The sequence below is a fragment of the Vidua chalybeata genome, chromosome 6 (assembly GCF_026979565.1).
Source record: "Vidua chalybeata isolate OUT-0048 chromosome 6, bVidCha1 merged haplotype, whole genome shotgun sequence".
Taxonomy (NCBI): Eukaryota; Metazoa; Chordata; class Aves; order Passeriformes; family Viduidae; genus Vidua; species Vidua chalybeata.
In genome coordinates, this window is record NC_071535.1 from 57,598,943 (window position 1) to 57,612,328 (window position 13,386).

At 38.9% G+C, this 13,386-nt stretch overlaps 1 protein-coding gene across 5 annotated transcripts in view; it reads left to right on the forward strand.

Annotated features, from left to right (window-relative positions):
* SBF2 (SET binding factor 2) overlaps positions 1–13,386 on the forward strand; it is a 233,612-nt gene that overhangs the window by 38,122 nt on the left and 182,104 nt on the right. For 4 of the 5 annotated variants that reach the window (XM_053946078.1, XM_053946073.1, XM_053946076.1 and 1 more), the window contains exon 2: positions 6,779–6,867. In XM_053946078.1, coding sequence (XP_053802053.1) covers positions 6,779–6,867 — 89 coding nt within the window. The remainder of the gene's footprint in view (positions 1–6,778; positions 6,868–13,386) is intronic. The other variant, XM_053946075.1, reaches the window with a different exon arrangement.

Here is a 13,386-nt window from a genome sequence, read left to right on the forward strand (position 1 = left end):
AAGAGCCTGAGGGTTGCCTTATCCCATTATTTGCTGCATCCTTGATGATACTGCCAGCCTCCAGAGTGGCTGCTGTTCAGATTCCCAGGATTGTTGGATTGTTGTGTGCATCTCTTTGACCTGGTTAAGATGAACTGAGCTGTGCCAGTTGTACAAAGAGTGTCCATGGTCACTGTGAGAAGCCTGTCTTCATTCCTAAGCGTGCCAGCATTTTGTCTAACCTTTTGTGGCCACAGGCTGCAATAAAGTCTTTATTCTCTTGAATAAATCAGAAGTAAATGCTCTTTATGTAAACTTCGACGTCCAGGCTACTTCAGACTTTAAGATGCACATGGCCTGTGATGTGCTGGTGGGGGTTAGACAGATATTTTGAGAATTTCATGTATTTTAGGCCTATCAAAGAAACATTTTTTCTTTCTAGGTGTTTAATATTTGTTCTCCTTTGGCTTCTGTTCCCTTTTGTTTCAGCACTGACTTCTGTATAGAGACTGAATTAAAATGAGGATATCTTCTGTAGTATTTTCTGTCTTCTGGCATCCAGATTTCTGTAGTGATGTTTATAAAGGTACAGGGAGGCCCCAGGTACATTTCTGTTCCCAAGATGGAGCATGAATTTTCTTCATGCTTCCATGAAAAGCATTTCCAAAACACCTAAAAGTGACAAGAATCCTGAATAGTTTAAAACTTCTGCAAGGTTCAAGTGAAGAACCTTGCTATGAAAAGAATTTTACTTCAGATTAGATTTTAGTGATGTCCTTAGCACTGGGTCCTGTTTTGAGAAGGATCAGAGGTCCTGTGCTCTGCCACCTGCCTGTGCATCTTTCACACTGACAGTGTGTTCCTAACTCTGAACATGGAAAGTTGTACTTCTGAATACTTGAAATTATTTCTTACCTTTACATCACCTTTACACCGACAGTGGTAATTTTAAACAATTTTCCATGGCATAACTACTGATGTTCTTTGTGATCTGTTGCGTGTTTCTTCTTCAGGCCTGAAAATTATACCTTTTGTAACAGATCACCAAAGTGCTTCCATTCAAAGCTTTGCATGTTAACAATACTTAGCGCTTAAATGCATTTTTATCAGGGGTTTGTGAGTGAAAAGACAAGAGTGTATCACAGTCCTCATTAATTTGGAATGTAAGTTACATGAACAGCTTGCTTCTGGAATTTCAAGGGCGAGCTAGAGATGGCATGTGACCTTTCATGGGGAAAGATTTATACAAGAAGGGAGTTTAGGGGACTAGGGTTCAGGAACCAGGAAATTATGCCAGAATTTTAATGTGTTGCATGTTTGTACTGTTTAAAGAAAAAGATGGGAAAAGGAGAAGGAGAAAGAGGGCAGATCAGAAGAAGTTAGCTGGGAAGAAAAGTTGCTTTTCCCTTAGTAGCTTAAGGTATAAATTGCTTGTTCAGAATTCTTACAGGCTGAAATTTGGGGTTTGGTCTTGGCAATTCACTTTGTATATGTACTATACATGGGCAAGAATGTAATGTCTAAAAATTTGAAGCCTCATTTATTTTGTGGTCAACTGTGATTCTTAATGGATTAAAGAGTTAAGCCCTCTTAAAGGTAGCATAATTACTGGATGAGGATGATAATGATTATTTTAACCTGGCACCTTTAGTGAAAATGAAAATGCAATTCATTGCCGTAGGTGCCAAATTCCAGTTTTGAAAAATGGTTGCAATGTTTTTACAACTTTTGTACCTCGCTTTATGCGACAAAACTTCACAACAAAATGAAACAAAAAAAAATTGCAATTCAGTTGAAATACAGGAATAGTTTTGCTTTTGTAGGAATGACTATTAAGATAACAACATGAGTGATTGATAACAATAATAATAATAATGGCAGTAGTTTTGTTAGAAATGCCTCTTGTTACTGCCAGGCATGTTTTGTATATATAATTAATAATGAGAGCAATTCCTGTTTTCTGTGGAGCACACTGTTAATGTGCAGTGATTACCCATGCTCTGCTCGCACACACAAACACTGCATTTAGTGGATTGTTGTCTGAGTGATGTCTGGAGTGCATCTGAGTTTCAGTGGTTTAAAAAACCCCCAGAATCTTCTGTCTGACTGGTCAGAATTCAGTGAGCAGTGCTAGCCATGGGCTTTCCACCATGGTTTTGGGCAGCTTGCACGTTATTTGAAAGGACACCAAAAGACAAACATTCTTTCCTTGCTGATACAGAGGCTCTTCCTGGTGGCTGTGGCCATCTGAAGCCATTGACACTGCAATGAACTATTTTTCCAGTTCAAAAACGAGGTGTCAGTGTTAATGAGTGGCAGTTCACAGAATCATTTGGGTTGGAAAAGACCTTCAAGATCATCAAGTCCAACCTCTGACCCAACACCACGGTTCCAACCAGACCATGGCACTGAGGGCCACATCCAGTCATTCCCTGAATTCCTCCAGGGATGGTGACACCACCACATCCCTGGGCAACCCATTCCAGTGTCTAACCACCTCTTCCATGAAGAAATTCTTCCTGATGTCCTTAAAACCTCTGAAATCTTGGTAGGTCTGTAAAGCAGATACTATCAAGCACAAACTGAGGAGGTTGCTACTGGTGTTCACTGTGTGCATGTTTTTAATGTGGTGTCGCATTTGTTTAATTAGCTTTAGTTAATAGGAATTTCACCAGGGCACTGAGGCAATGTCCTTTGAGTGTTAAGAATTAATAAAAGGGGCTTGAAAGAAGACTAAATACAGAGTAAAGGGAATGTGGTCAAAATCTGAAGGTATTAACAGGAAAATCTGAATCACCTTTATGGTTTTTTTCCTCATGTGGCTTCAATATTTTTGCAAAGTTGTCAGTAGTTATCAGTAGCATATATTGAAACAAAAGATAGTTGTTGAAATCCCATGACCCGATATTTTTCTGTTTCTTCCTGTTGTGCTAAAGCAGTCAAGAATGCAAATTCACTTGGGTGTTGAGTTGCAGCCACCTCTTGGATAATCTGTTACTTTCAGACAACTGCTCTGCTGAAAGTTGGATGATTTAATAAAAGTCAGCTGAAGGCAGATAGTGTCCACACCCCCTCACCCCAAACCATGGGATTTAGGGACTTACTGTAATTCTGCTGTTATTTTGCTGGTTAGATTGAAAAATGTCAACAGAGAATCAACAGTAATTGCAATATAAAGTATTGGGAAAATGTGGTGAGCATATGGTACTGGATTGGGTTTGTTATTGAAGGAAGTGCAGCTGCTGGGTCTACTCTTGCACAGGAGATTCTTTCAAGTGCTCTGGGTCTAAACTTTTCCCAAAGAAGGCAACTTGCAGTTCAGTAACTTCTGTAATTGAAAAGAATAATTTTATTTATTTTTCAAATTTATCAAATTGCAATGAATTTTACCTTGTGATTGCAAACGTAGAAAACTCTGAGAAGATTCTGAAGAATTGCCCTAATTTTGAAGGAGTGCAGATTCATTTAAAAAAAGCAAACCCAACAATCCCCCTCAAGCCCAACCAAATTTTAGTGGGATGGAAAGCGTGTTCCCTACCTATCTCTATTGTATTCAACTTAAGAAATTATGTGAAATAGTTAGATTTTATGCATTATCAGTAGATTTGTAAATCTGTATCACAGGACTTTTCTGCTGAAGGATTAACAGCGCTCCTTCTGTCGGTGTTTTATTTTTATTTTTTTACTCATATCTGATGGATGTGAATACTTTTCTAATGCTCATATGTTGAACACAGAGCTATTCACTTCCCTTCCCCCCCCCCCTTTAAAATGTTGCATTTCTGTGATACATCCTTCATGTACTGTTGCATGAACTTTTTGAAAATTTTAGTCTTTCTCTGTATTTGTGTCGATGGTTTCCTGAAGATTCAGCTTTACTTCTGTGGGCCTTCACTTTGACTGTTTAATACCTGGAATGTTTGTGAGGCTTCTGTGAGCTGTTCTGAACAGGATCCTTTTCTAAAGTTTTTGAGAACTCAGATATCAAATGAGTTGGGGCTGAACTAGAGGTGGATAGAAAGCATTTTCGGTTTTCAGGTGGTTTTTTTTTTTTTTTTTTTCTTTTTTTTCTTTGATCCCAGAGGTGACCTCAAGTGCAAGTTCAGGCAGCATAAGAATTTTGTGTGGCTTTCAGAAAATGCTCAACAGCACATCATTTTCTTCCGGGAAATTCCTATGGAGGTTTAGTATCCTTCTTGAAAGCAAAATGGAATTACATGCAGTTAACTCTAACACTGGAGGCTAGCATTAGTGACCTTCAAAGGAAAGCAACCTAAAAAACCTGATAAGCTTTTGGCATAAAGGAGAGAATATTAAAAACTTTTAAAAGAAAGTGTACATCTCTCAATTCTGAATTAAGAGCTTCCTATACTGTAATGTAGGGAGTCTTGGAGCAGTCAAGTAAAAAGAGAACTAGAAGGATTGATAGCTTCAGAACATGATGAAGCAGAAGAAATTTTGAGCTACTTTCCTTAATGTCATTATTGATAGGTGTAGTTAAGTGTAAGTATTGTCAGAGGTCTCAGTCTCTTGTAAACTGAATTCAGAGTTTTAAAAAGTCACCTGTGTTCCCACAGAGAAACTTAGAGAGCATATACATAGCAGGGACTGTTTGCTGCTCTAACTCTCTGATACTTCCTTTTCCACAAGTGTCTGTTCAGCTCCGTCCTTCTGCCCTTTCTTGCAGGCTGAGCTCTGCCTGGAGGGTGTTTTTGCTCACCCCTGCCTTGGGTGCATTTGTTTGCTGTCTCTTCTTTGTGCCACCTGCCAGCCCGAGAACAACTGGAGGAAGAAGAGATTTGACAGAGATATGACTTAGGAGAAGCAGATAATGTGGTCATTTGAGACTTGAACTCAACAAGGGGAGAAGTTCTGACACTGAGTCAATGAAGGAGCAGCCCCTTTATGCAGTCACCAACTCCACAGTCACTGCTGCTCTCTGCATGAAGGAATGGAAAAGCTTTGATAGAGTACATGAGGGGAACACTGAACAGTGACTGCTGGCCCTGTTCAGTTGTTGCAGTCTTACAGAGAGCTCCTTTTCCTTACAAAAACTACAGCTGGAGCCATGTCTGAATTTGTTCCTTGGTTTCTGGCACATCCTGGCTCTGCCTTCTGAGCATCTCTGCAGCTCCTCTGTAACTGAGGTACCTCCTCTGGCTTTTAGCTTGCTGAGCTCCTGCACAGAGCCCCAGCTAAGCCCGTGTGATTGCAGTCCATCAGCAGGCGGCCCTTGGCAGTCACACTGTGCTACCTTGGGGCTGAGATTGCTTTTGGGAGTTTCACTCTTTGCAGTTTGTATGGCCATTGTACCAAGAACATCTGTTCTGAGATTATTCCCAAGAGACAGTTCCAGAAGGTTAAGTGTAAATATGCACAAACTGGAGAAAACTTACTAACTTCTTACTAACCCATCAGATTGGTTCTGCCCAAATGCCTTGTAAGATGTTTTGTGAGTTTTAAGATAACAGCAAACTCAAACTGTGAATTAGCAGGAAGCTTAGAGGAAACCTATTTTTTTTTCACTGTAACACTGATTTATGCTAGCAGACTTGAGTTGTGTCAGACTGAAAATGTTTTTTATGGTAAAGCCAGGAGAGTAATGTATTCATTGCTGCTGCCTGGGTGTCTGCAGAGGAGGCAACACATATGGACTGCTACTACTAATACATAAGTTGGACTGCTTCATAATATCAGAGTACAGCTTTAAGAAGAACATCTTTGAGAAGATTTTCTTTGACAAGAAAATGTTTAACAATTTGAATGCTTAATCCCGAAATTTTGTGATACAACTTTAGAGAAAAGGTGATTCAGTTAGATAGGACAGGTCAGCTATTAAAAGGTATTTTAAATGGTTGCAAATTTCAGCTTTGCCATTGATCTGTGGACAGACTGAAGAATGAGACACCCTGGAGAGCTGCCCTGTGGAAAGGGACCTGGGGTCATTGAAGTCACAGCTTCTTCAATGAGGGGAAGAGGAGGGGCAGGCACTGATCTCTTCTCTCTGCTGACCAGCACCAGGACCTGATGAAATGGCCTGAAGCTGGTTTAGGGGAGGTTAGGTTGGATATCAGGGAAAGGTTTCTGCAGGATTTACTGGAGGATTTCAGAAGGTAAAGCCAAAATTCCTGTTTGTACACATATTCCTGTACCATTTAGGATGACTCAGCGCTACAATTCTGGTGTTTCCAAAATTTATCTATAGCACTGTTGCTTCCAAAAAAAGGAACATGTCAAAAAAGAGGACAGTTGCATCAGAAAAGTTACCAGAAATTATCAGGTTTTCTTCACGTTTTTCTATGTGGAAAACAACTGCTGACTTGTCCAAGGAAACCAGTGAGAAATACTGGCAGAGAGCTAGTGTGTCCTGGATCAGTCATGTTCTAATCAGCATATTTATTTCAGTCTATAGGCTTCTTTTAGAAGATTGCTTCTTGAGAAACAATTGCTTTCTTTTTTAGATATCACCTTATCCATTGTATTATTCTTAAACTCACTGCTGTTTGTAGAGAGAGACTGAAATGATCAATAATCATTTGTTACTTTGAAAAGGTGCATGAGAGGCAGAGGCTTGGATGCAGCTTGTAGCTTCACTTCCTGTAGTGATTCCTCGTGTTACTGCTGGAAAATGTTAAGATTGTATTTATTACATGACTTGCAAGACACATTTCAGGGGTGTGTTCTGCCTCTTGTGGCAAAAAAACTTACTAATATTGGGTATATTTTGAAAATATTCTCAAATATATGGTGACTTCAATTCCACCAGTTTGCCTTTAAGTAATTGAGTTTTATCTTTCAGCAGGACCAACAGAAGGTTTGGGGAAAATAATACAAAGATTTCCCCAGAAGGACTGGGAAGACACTCCTTTTCCACAGGGAATAGAGTTGGTAAGTTTGCATTACGTTTTACAATTTTTAGAATTTCCTTCACGTGCAGTTGGAAGATACATCTGCCTTCATGTAATGATCTGTATTGTTTAACCCAGCAGGGCATGGGTAGAAATTAGTGAGCACAGGGGATAGATAATAGGTTTAATAACAATAATTTTGGCTAACAGAAGATAATTTGTTCTGGTCTGCACAGCTAAGTAAATATTTCTAGAATATAGAAAATGGCTGCTGCAAATTTATAAACTATGTGTTTAAAAGAAATGCTTAATTTTGCCCCTACGTTTTTGTGAGCAGCCTTCAGATGAGAGATGACTTCTCATTGTCATGTTCAAATAATTACAAATGTGTATTTGTATAATGTAGATTTAAAAAGGAATTAATATAATATCCCAATAAACTAGATTTATTAAAATGGTCAGCAGGGCTGGTGTGCAGGGATTGATCTTAAACAGAGAATTCCCAAGGTGCTGCTTCTTTCCCTTCCTTGGTCTCTTCTTGTGGGATGCAATGAAAAGGTGTCTCTCACTCATCTGGATCAGGGATTCACTCAACATCTTGTCTCTAAATATCCTGAAGAGAAACGAAGGACTGTGGTCATATTCTGAAATGAGGTTTCTGAGAAGTCAGAGTGAAACTTTCACTGGTGTGAACTGAGCAACTTCTGGGACAGGATGAGCTACAGGAGGAGATGGGCTCTAGGAAATGTTGCAATAGGAGTCTCTGTGCTGTGGGGCACAATCAAGGACAAAGACAGCGACTCTTCACTGAGTTTATTGCACTGGTACATCCAACAGAGCAGGCTTTTCCCAGTCTGGCACCTTTCAGGCAGTGTTCAGCTCCTTGCTGCCACGTGCTGTGCTCTCCTGAAGGACAGGGAAGGGGACTGCTGTTGGCTGCTCTCTCCCTGAGAGGCGCGTTCGCTCCCTGCGCTGGCGTACGCGGCCGCGCGCTCGTTTTCTCCGGCTCTGTGGTTTCATTTCTTCACAGCCTGGGGTTTCAGCACCAGCCTGGCATTTCAGCACCTGCCTGAGGTTTCAGGGCTTGCCATGCCCTGGTCTTTGGGGTGAGCACGATTTCTCACCCACGTGATGGAATTGCAGCCTCTTGGTGCACTTGCACAACAGCAGGTTTGGCAATGCCGAGCTCTGCTGAAATGGGGAAGCTCCAAGGTTCAAGCAGGAGGGCTCATCTTGCCTCAAACAAGCCCAGAGGCTGAGTCATGGTAAGATTTCCTCTGTCCCACAGATCTGCCTGACCTCCTTCAGAGAAAGCAACGGGTCTGACTACCAGTGAAGATGTGAAATAGGCACAGCTTCTCTTGAAGCAGCGAATCTTAATCTGTGCCTAGGTGTTATCTCCCATTTAAGTTTAATTGTAGGGTTTTAGCACCTTTCTGAAGGAAGATTTTCTTTTAAAGGGAAAAAATGTTATTTCTGTATCGATTCTCAAATGACTCATTAGGCAAAGCCATTAAGACATTAAACTTTCCAAATAAAACAAAATCTGACAATTTAAGAACATTGATTCAGCCAGTTGGCAAAATCAGTCAAGTTTTGATCTGTTTTCCAAGTGTGGTAAATAAAATTTTAGTTAATAAAGATTGAGGAGTTAGAGATAGTGCAAAGATCAAGTACTAAAGTAAATCACTTATGAAAGTCAGATTTTGGCAGGAAGTTTTTTTTCATGGTTCTGGATGAGTCTAACAAGAACCAACATTAATTTCATGGAAAGGAAAGAAGAAAAGCTGTGTAACCATGTTCTGTCACTTTAAGGGCAGATTTAATATCAATAAGGAGTAATAGGCAAACCTTAAGGAAAAAGAGATGGGGGGAAAGGTAAGAATAGAGTAGTTGCCAAATGTATATGAAACTGAAGAGACATAATTATTAATAGCACTTAGTTCTATGAGAAGTTTGAGTTAATATCCTCTTAAATGTACTTTCTCTTCTTTGAAAGATCTGTATGAACGTGTATGGGTTCTGTTAAGTGGAAAAAAAGCCATGGTTTGTATCTGAAAAACATGTCAAGCTCTCTTCACTTTGTTCTCATGAAGGAAAAAGGCCAAAGCTTTTCATGTTTAATGATAGAATTGAAGGGAGATTTGCTGTTTGAATCTTGTCCTGTGTCAAAGGTGGTTCTCCTGCTGTGAAAACCTTCAGCTGGTTATTGGTGATGATCTCAGTGTGCCACTGACCTCCCCCCAGCCCTCTCAGCTCTTTTATGGATTCTTTGCCTGAGAATGTAGACATTTGTGTCATTTTTCTAAGTTTTTTTTCCCAATAAGATAGATTGAATGGGGTAATTTGTATTGACATGTAATGGGTGATACATCCACAGACCCGCCCAGGCTGGAAAGGACCTGGAAATGTGCTTTGGTCCAGCCTTTCACGGGAAAGGAGGCATAGCTGAGATTGTCCTACCACCTTCCACCCTTTCCAGTCTCATCTCAAAAACCTCCAGCAGTGAGAACTCCACTGTCCCTAAATTATCTATCAGTTATGTCCTATTCATGTTGTTAATGGCATTTTATGAAACAAGACAATGGCATTTTATGGGACAAGACAAGTGGAAAAGACCTGTGCATACCCCCATCCCCCAAGCTTTAGTGCTTTAAGATGGAAAATGCCTTCTGGGAACTCTTGTGGTCTCTGTAGCTTGTAGAGATGCCATTAGTCCAAGCTCCAGCCAAAATGATAGATTAAAATCCTCTGAGAGTTTTTTGGAGGGCTCTTCTATTTGCCAGCTCTTTATGCCCCCCATCCTTGTGGCTTGAATTCATGGGATCAGATTTCTGAGACATAATTAAGGCAATGTAAACAGTGCAGTTGTGTGGGTAATTTTAAAGTTAAATAAGAAAACCACATCAAATAATATTTAACAAATTTTTTGAGCCCAGTTTTGATAAACAGGCACCCATGGGACAAACTGGGCCTACTGGACCTGCCTTTGAGTGAAAAGGGATGATTTTGAGAACCTCTTCTCTAGGAATGATGACTCAGTTTCACCTTTCACTTTGACTGTATTTTGTATTTTTGGTAGTGTGACACAAATATACAGAGAATTGGGTCATTATAAAATGTAATTTCAGTCTGAGCTTCACTGAAGGGTGTTGTTTTGGTGTACGTGTGTTCTGGATTAAAGGATTAAGAGTTACTCAAACTTGTGTCTGTTTTTACAGAGTAGTATGATAGCTATGTTCTGGTCACAAACACATGAGATTGGGAGTAAATATATTGTCCAGACTTCAACAGAAATATACTCTATTCAATTTTACTCGAGTCAAGTACTTTAATCTGTTTTATTCAGTAAATTGTGTGTCTTCTGGTTGTCAGTGGTGAGGAAAGCCATGAGTCTCTGCTGAGGGAATGATGCTGTCAGGAGGTCTTGGTCAGTGTTTTCTTACACCTCTTACTTGTCTGCATCCCCTGAAATTACCTAAAAAGCATTTTCTTAATCTTTTTGCCATTTCACTGAAGACTTCACAGCTTTGAACTTTGTTCTGTTTATAACTGAATGCAGAAACTTTGATAAACCACCTGCAAATTGCTGAGAAACGTACCTGAAGTCTTTTGCAATGGGTTATTGATAATTACAGTAGCTGCTAAGGGACTGAAGACTTTTTTACCACTTGTTAAATTGTATGATGTAACTGTGAATAAGATATGATATTTCTTAATGTTATATATCATATATATTGAGTGTTACTTCAAAAGCAATAAAATACTCTTCTTCCATTTGTAAGAACCTTTGTGGGCTATTCAGGAGAAATTTAAGGAACAATTTCAGTTTAGAATCTGAGCATCTTCATTTTACTGACAAATAGTAGTCCATCTGCAATTTATTGACAAATGCAAGTCAGAGTGAGTTTCTTCCAGTTCCATGGAAGTGAGCTGACTTTGTGAGGTAAAGAGAGATTTATGCTCATTCTTAAAATTAATAAAATATTTATCTCAGAAGAGCATTTCAGTCATTGGTTTTTGAAAGAACGCAGTTAGAACACACCAATCTGATAGCTGCCCCCCATGATATTTTAAATGAACATTTTTAGGTATCTTTCTCTACAGTCTGCCTGTTTCTGAGAAGTTTTTTCAGATGCAGCTTAAGTGTAAAAATAACCCTGTAAAGTCAGCTGGGACATACAGAGCAGTGTAAGATGAGGACAATCAAACTTCTTGATCTTGCTTGTGGAAAGAATGCTTGAGAGTGTGTGTTGGCTGAATGAGCTAGCTTTATGTTTCTGCATATTTTTCTTATTTCTAATGCAGTTTTAATTCCACTGTGTAACTTTCTAGACATCATAATTAGTTACACATCAGAGGAAGCTTTGGTATGTAATGTTACGCTGTAAAGTCATTTTTGTCCCAGGGCTAAATTAGCTAAACTAATTCATCATTACTCAGTGTTGGGAGGCTGCTCTTAATGAGGCCAAGGAAAGTCATACCTAGAAACAGTTACATTGTCTGGAGTTTGAACTGGGTATGATGTGTTTCTGCAGTTTGTGAGTAGCAGGGAAGGAAATTTCCCACTGTAACTGGTGCTGGTGTTAGCAGCAGTGTCATGATTCAGTAACTTGAATTTCAAGTGTGGTCAAGTATAGAAATTAACATGTATTTCTAGACAAGCTAATCACCAATCCAAATAATTACTTAAATTATACAATTTACTTTTAATTGGTAAAAATTGCTATTTAATGCAACCACAAGTTATGAGACTAAGAGAGAAAGAAAGGCTGCAGGTATCCCTTTGGGATCTGGAAGGTTCTAAAGGAGGAGTTGGAGTTGTTGGAATCAGTTTATTCCTCCTTAGTGTACAGCCCTTGCTCTGGACCTCAGCATTTCTGCACCTTTGTTTTGCCTCAGACATGACCTCTTAAATGGATGTGGAATATGTCTTTTATGAAAAACTGGATTCAACTTTCAAATTGCAACTAACCTGAGATACAGAAAAACCCCATGAGTTTTGTAAAATGAGAGTAAGGAATGGTATTTTCAAAGTGTATTTGTATTCTGATCTAGTTTGTCTTGTACTGATTTCCACTTCATTTTTACATACATAATTTATGAGTTACAGCTCTACCTCTGAGATCTTAACTGATCTTTACTTCTGTTGGAGCTTTACAGTTGGAATGGGGAGAAAAAAGCTATAAAAAAACCCTACCAAAACCCAGCTCATTTATCTTCAAAGTTGCACTCAACTGAAGACATTTAAAAGAAGGCCAGATTTTAAAGTGGAAAAGTTTTTCAAAACTCCTAAACTTGTGAAAACTTCCACTGCGGAGTCTCTGGAAATCATTACACAGTCAGTCAAAAGCAATACTTCTAAATTTTAAGTGCTGATCTCTTTGTATTATTTTTGTTTTGCCATCTTGGTATAAGGCATCTTTTCTGAGAAAAAAAATCTGATGCTTGAACATTTCACTGCTTATTTTAAGTAAGACATAAGAGACAACTAGGGCTACAGATTAGACAGTTAAGACCTGAAGTGATTAAAGTTTTAAAGAAGTTAATCTTTAAATGCTTCAGTCTTAGCTAGCTGATCTGTAAGCCAATTTTTCTCAAACATTAATTCTTTTAAGGACCTGAATAAAGAGTTGTCTACAACATCCATTCAACCTTCAGTGCACCTGGTCAGCTGCAGAGATTTTTGTTTGATGGGGGATTTTTTGCTCTTCTTTCCCCTCAAACATTTTTTACCTCTCAAGAATCATTACATATGTACTTGTTCAATGAACAACTGCACAGCAGAGCTCAGTGTAGCACTTAGAAATGCATTGTGTTGTTTTTATTTTCATATTATTACAGAGCAGGTGCTTTGAGCACTTAGTAGGAAACAGATGATAGCAAAAGTACAGAGGTTTTTTTTTGGGTCAGAGTGTTTCTGGACTCAGTTTATATTCTTTGAACATATTAGCCTCCACTAAACAACTTAGAGTAGCCTTAATGTGGTGTATTTTACAGTTCCATTTCTGTAAAACAGCTACATTGTGGTTTTAGAATCTGGTCTTACTGAAGGGATGTTAGCTTCTGCATTTCGTAGACCAGTGTGATAAAATAATTTGATATTTGTATCTAAGGGCTTGCAAGTAGTCCTTATGTAGTATAACTTTGTCTCACTTGACTAGGTGCTGTCAAAGTGTTCAATTAATATGCTTTATCCACTCTTAGTTGTGTTTTGAGTTGGAAAAATATTAGGGCACATCAGAGCACTACAGTCAACAGGTTTGGTAGAAATAGTAAAATATTGAAGTGACACCTGTTTGGAATTTCAGCTTTTCCAGCTCTCTAACCTTTCAATGGAGTTTATTGAAGTGTAACCTTTTTTGCATCTATCATGGCGTTTTAAGATCCACACACTTCAATTTTAAGTTAAAATTTTTCAGTTCTTCTGGAGGAGAGGGCCATTTTTACAAGGTTTCTTAGGAAGTGCAGATATTTTTAGACTCAAAGAATGCTTTGGGTTGGTTTTCTTCCTTGTTCATTTCTGTCATTTCCACAGATAATGCTTGACTGCAGGAGA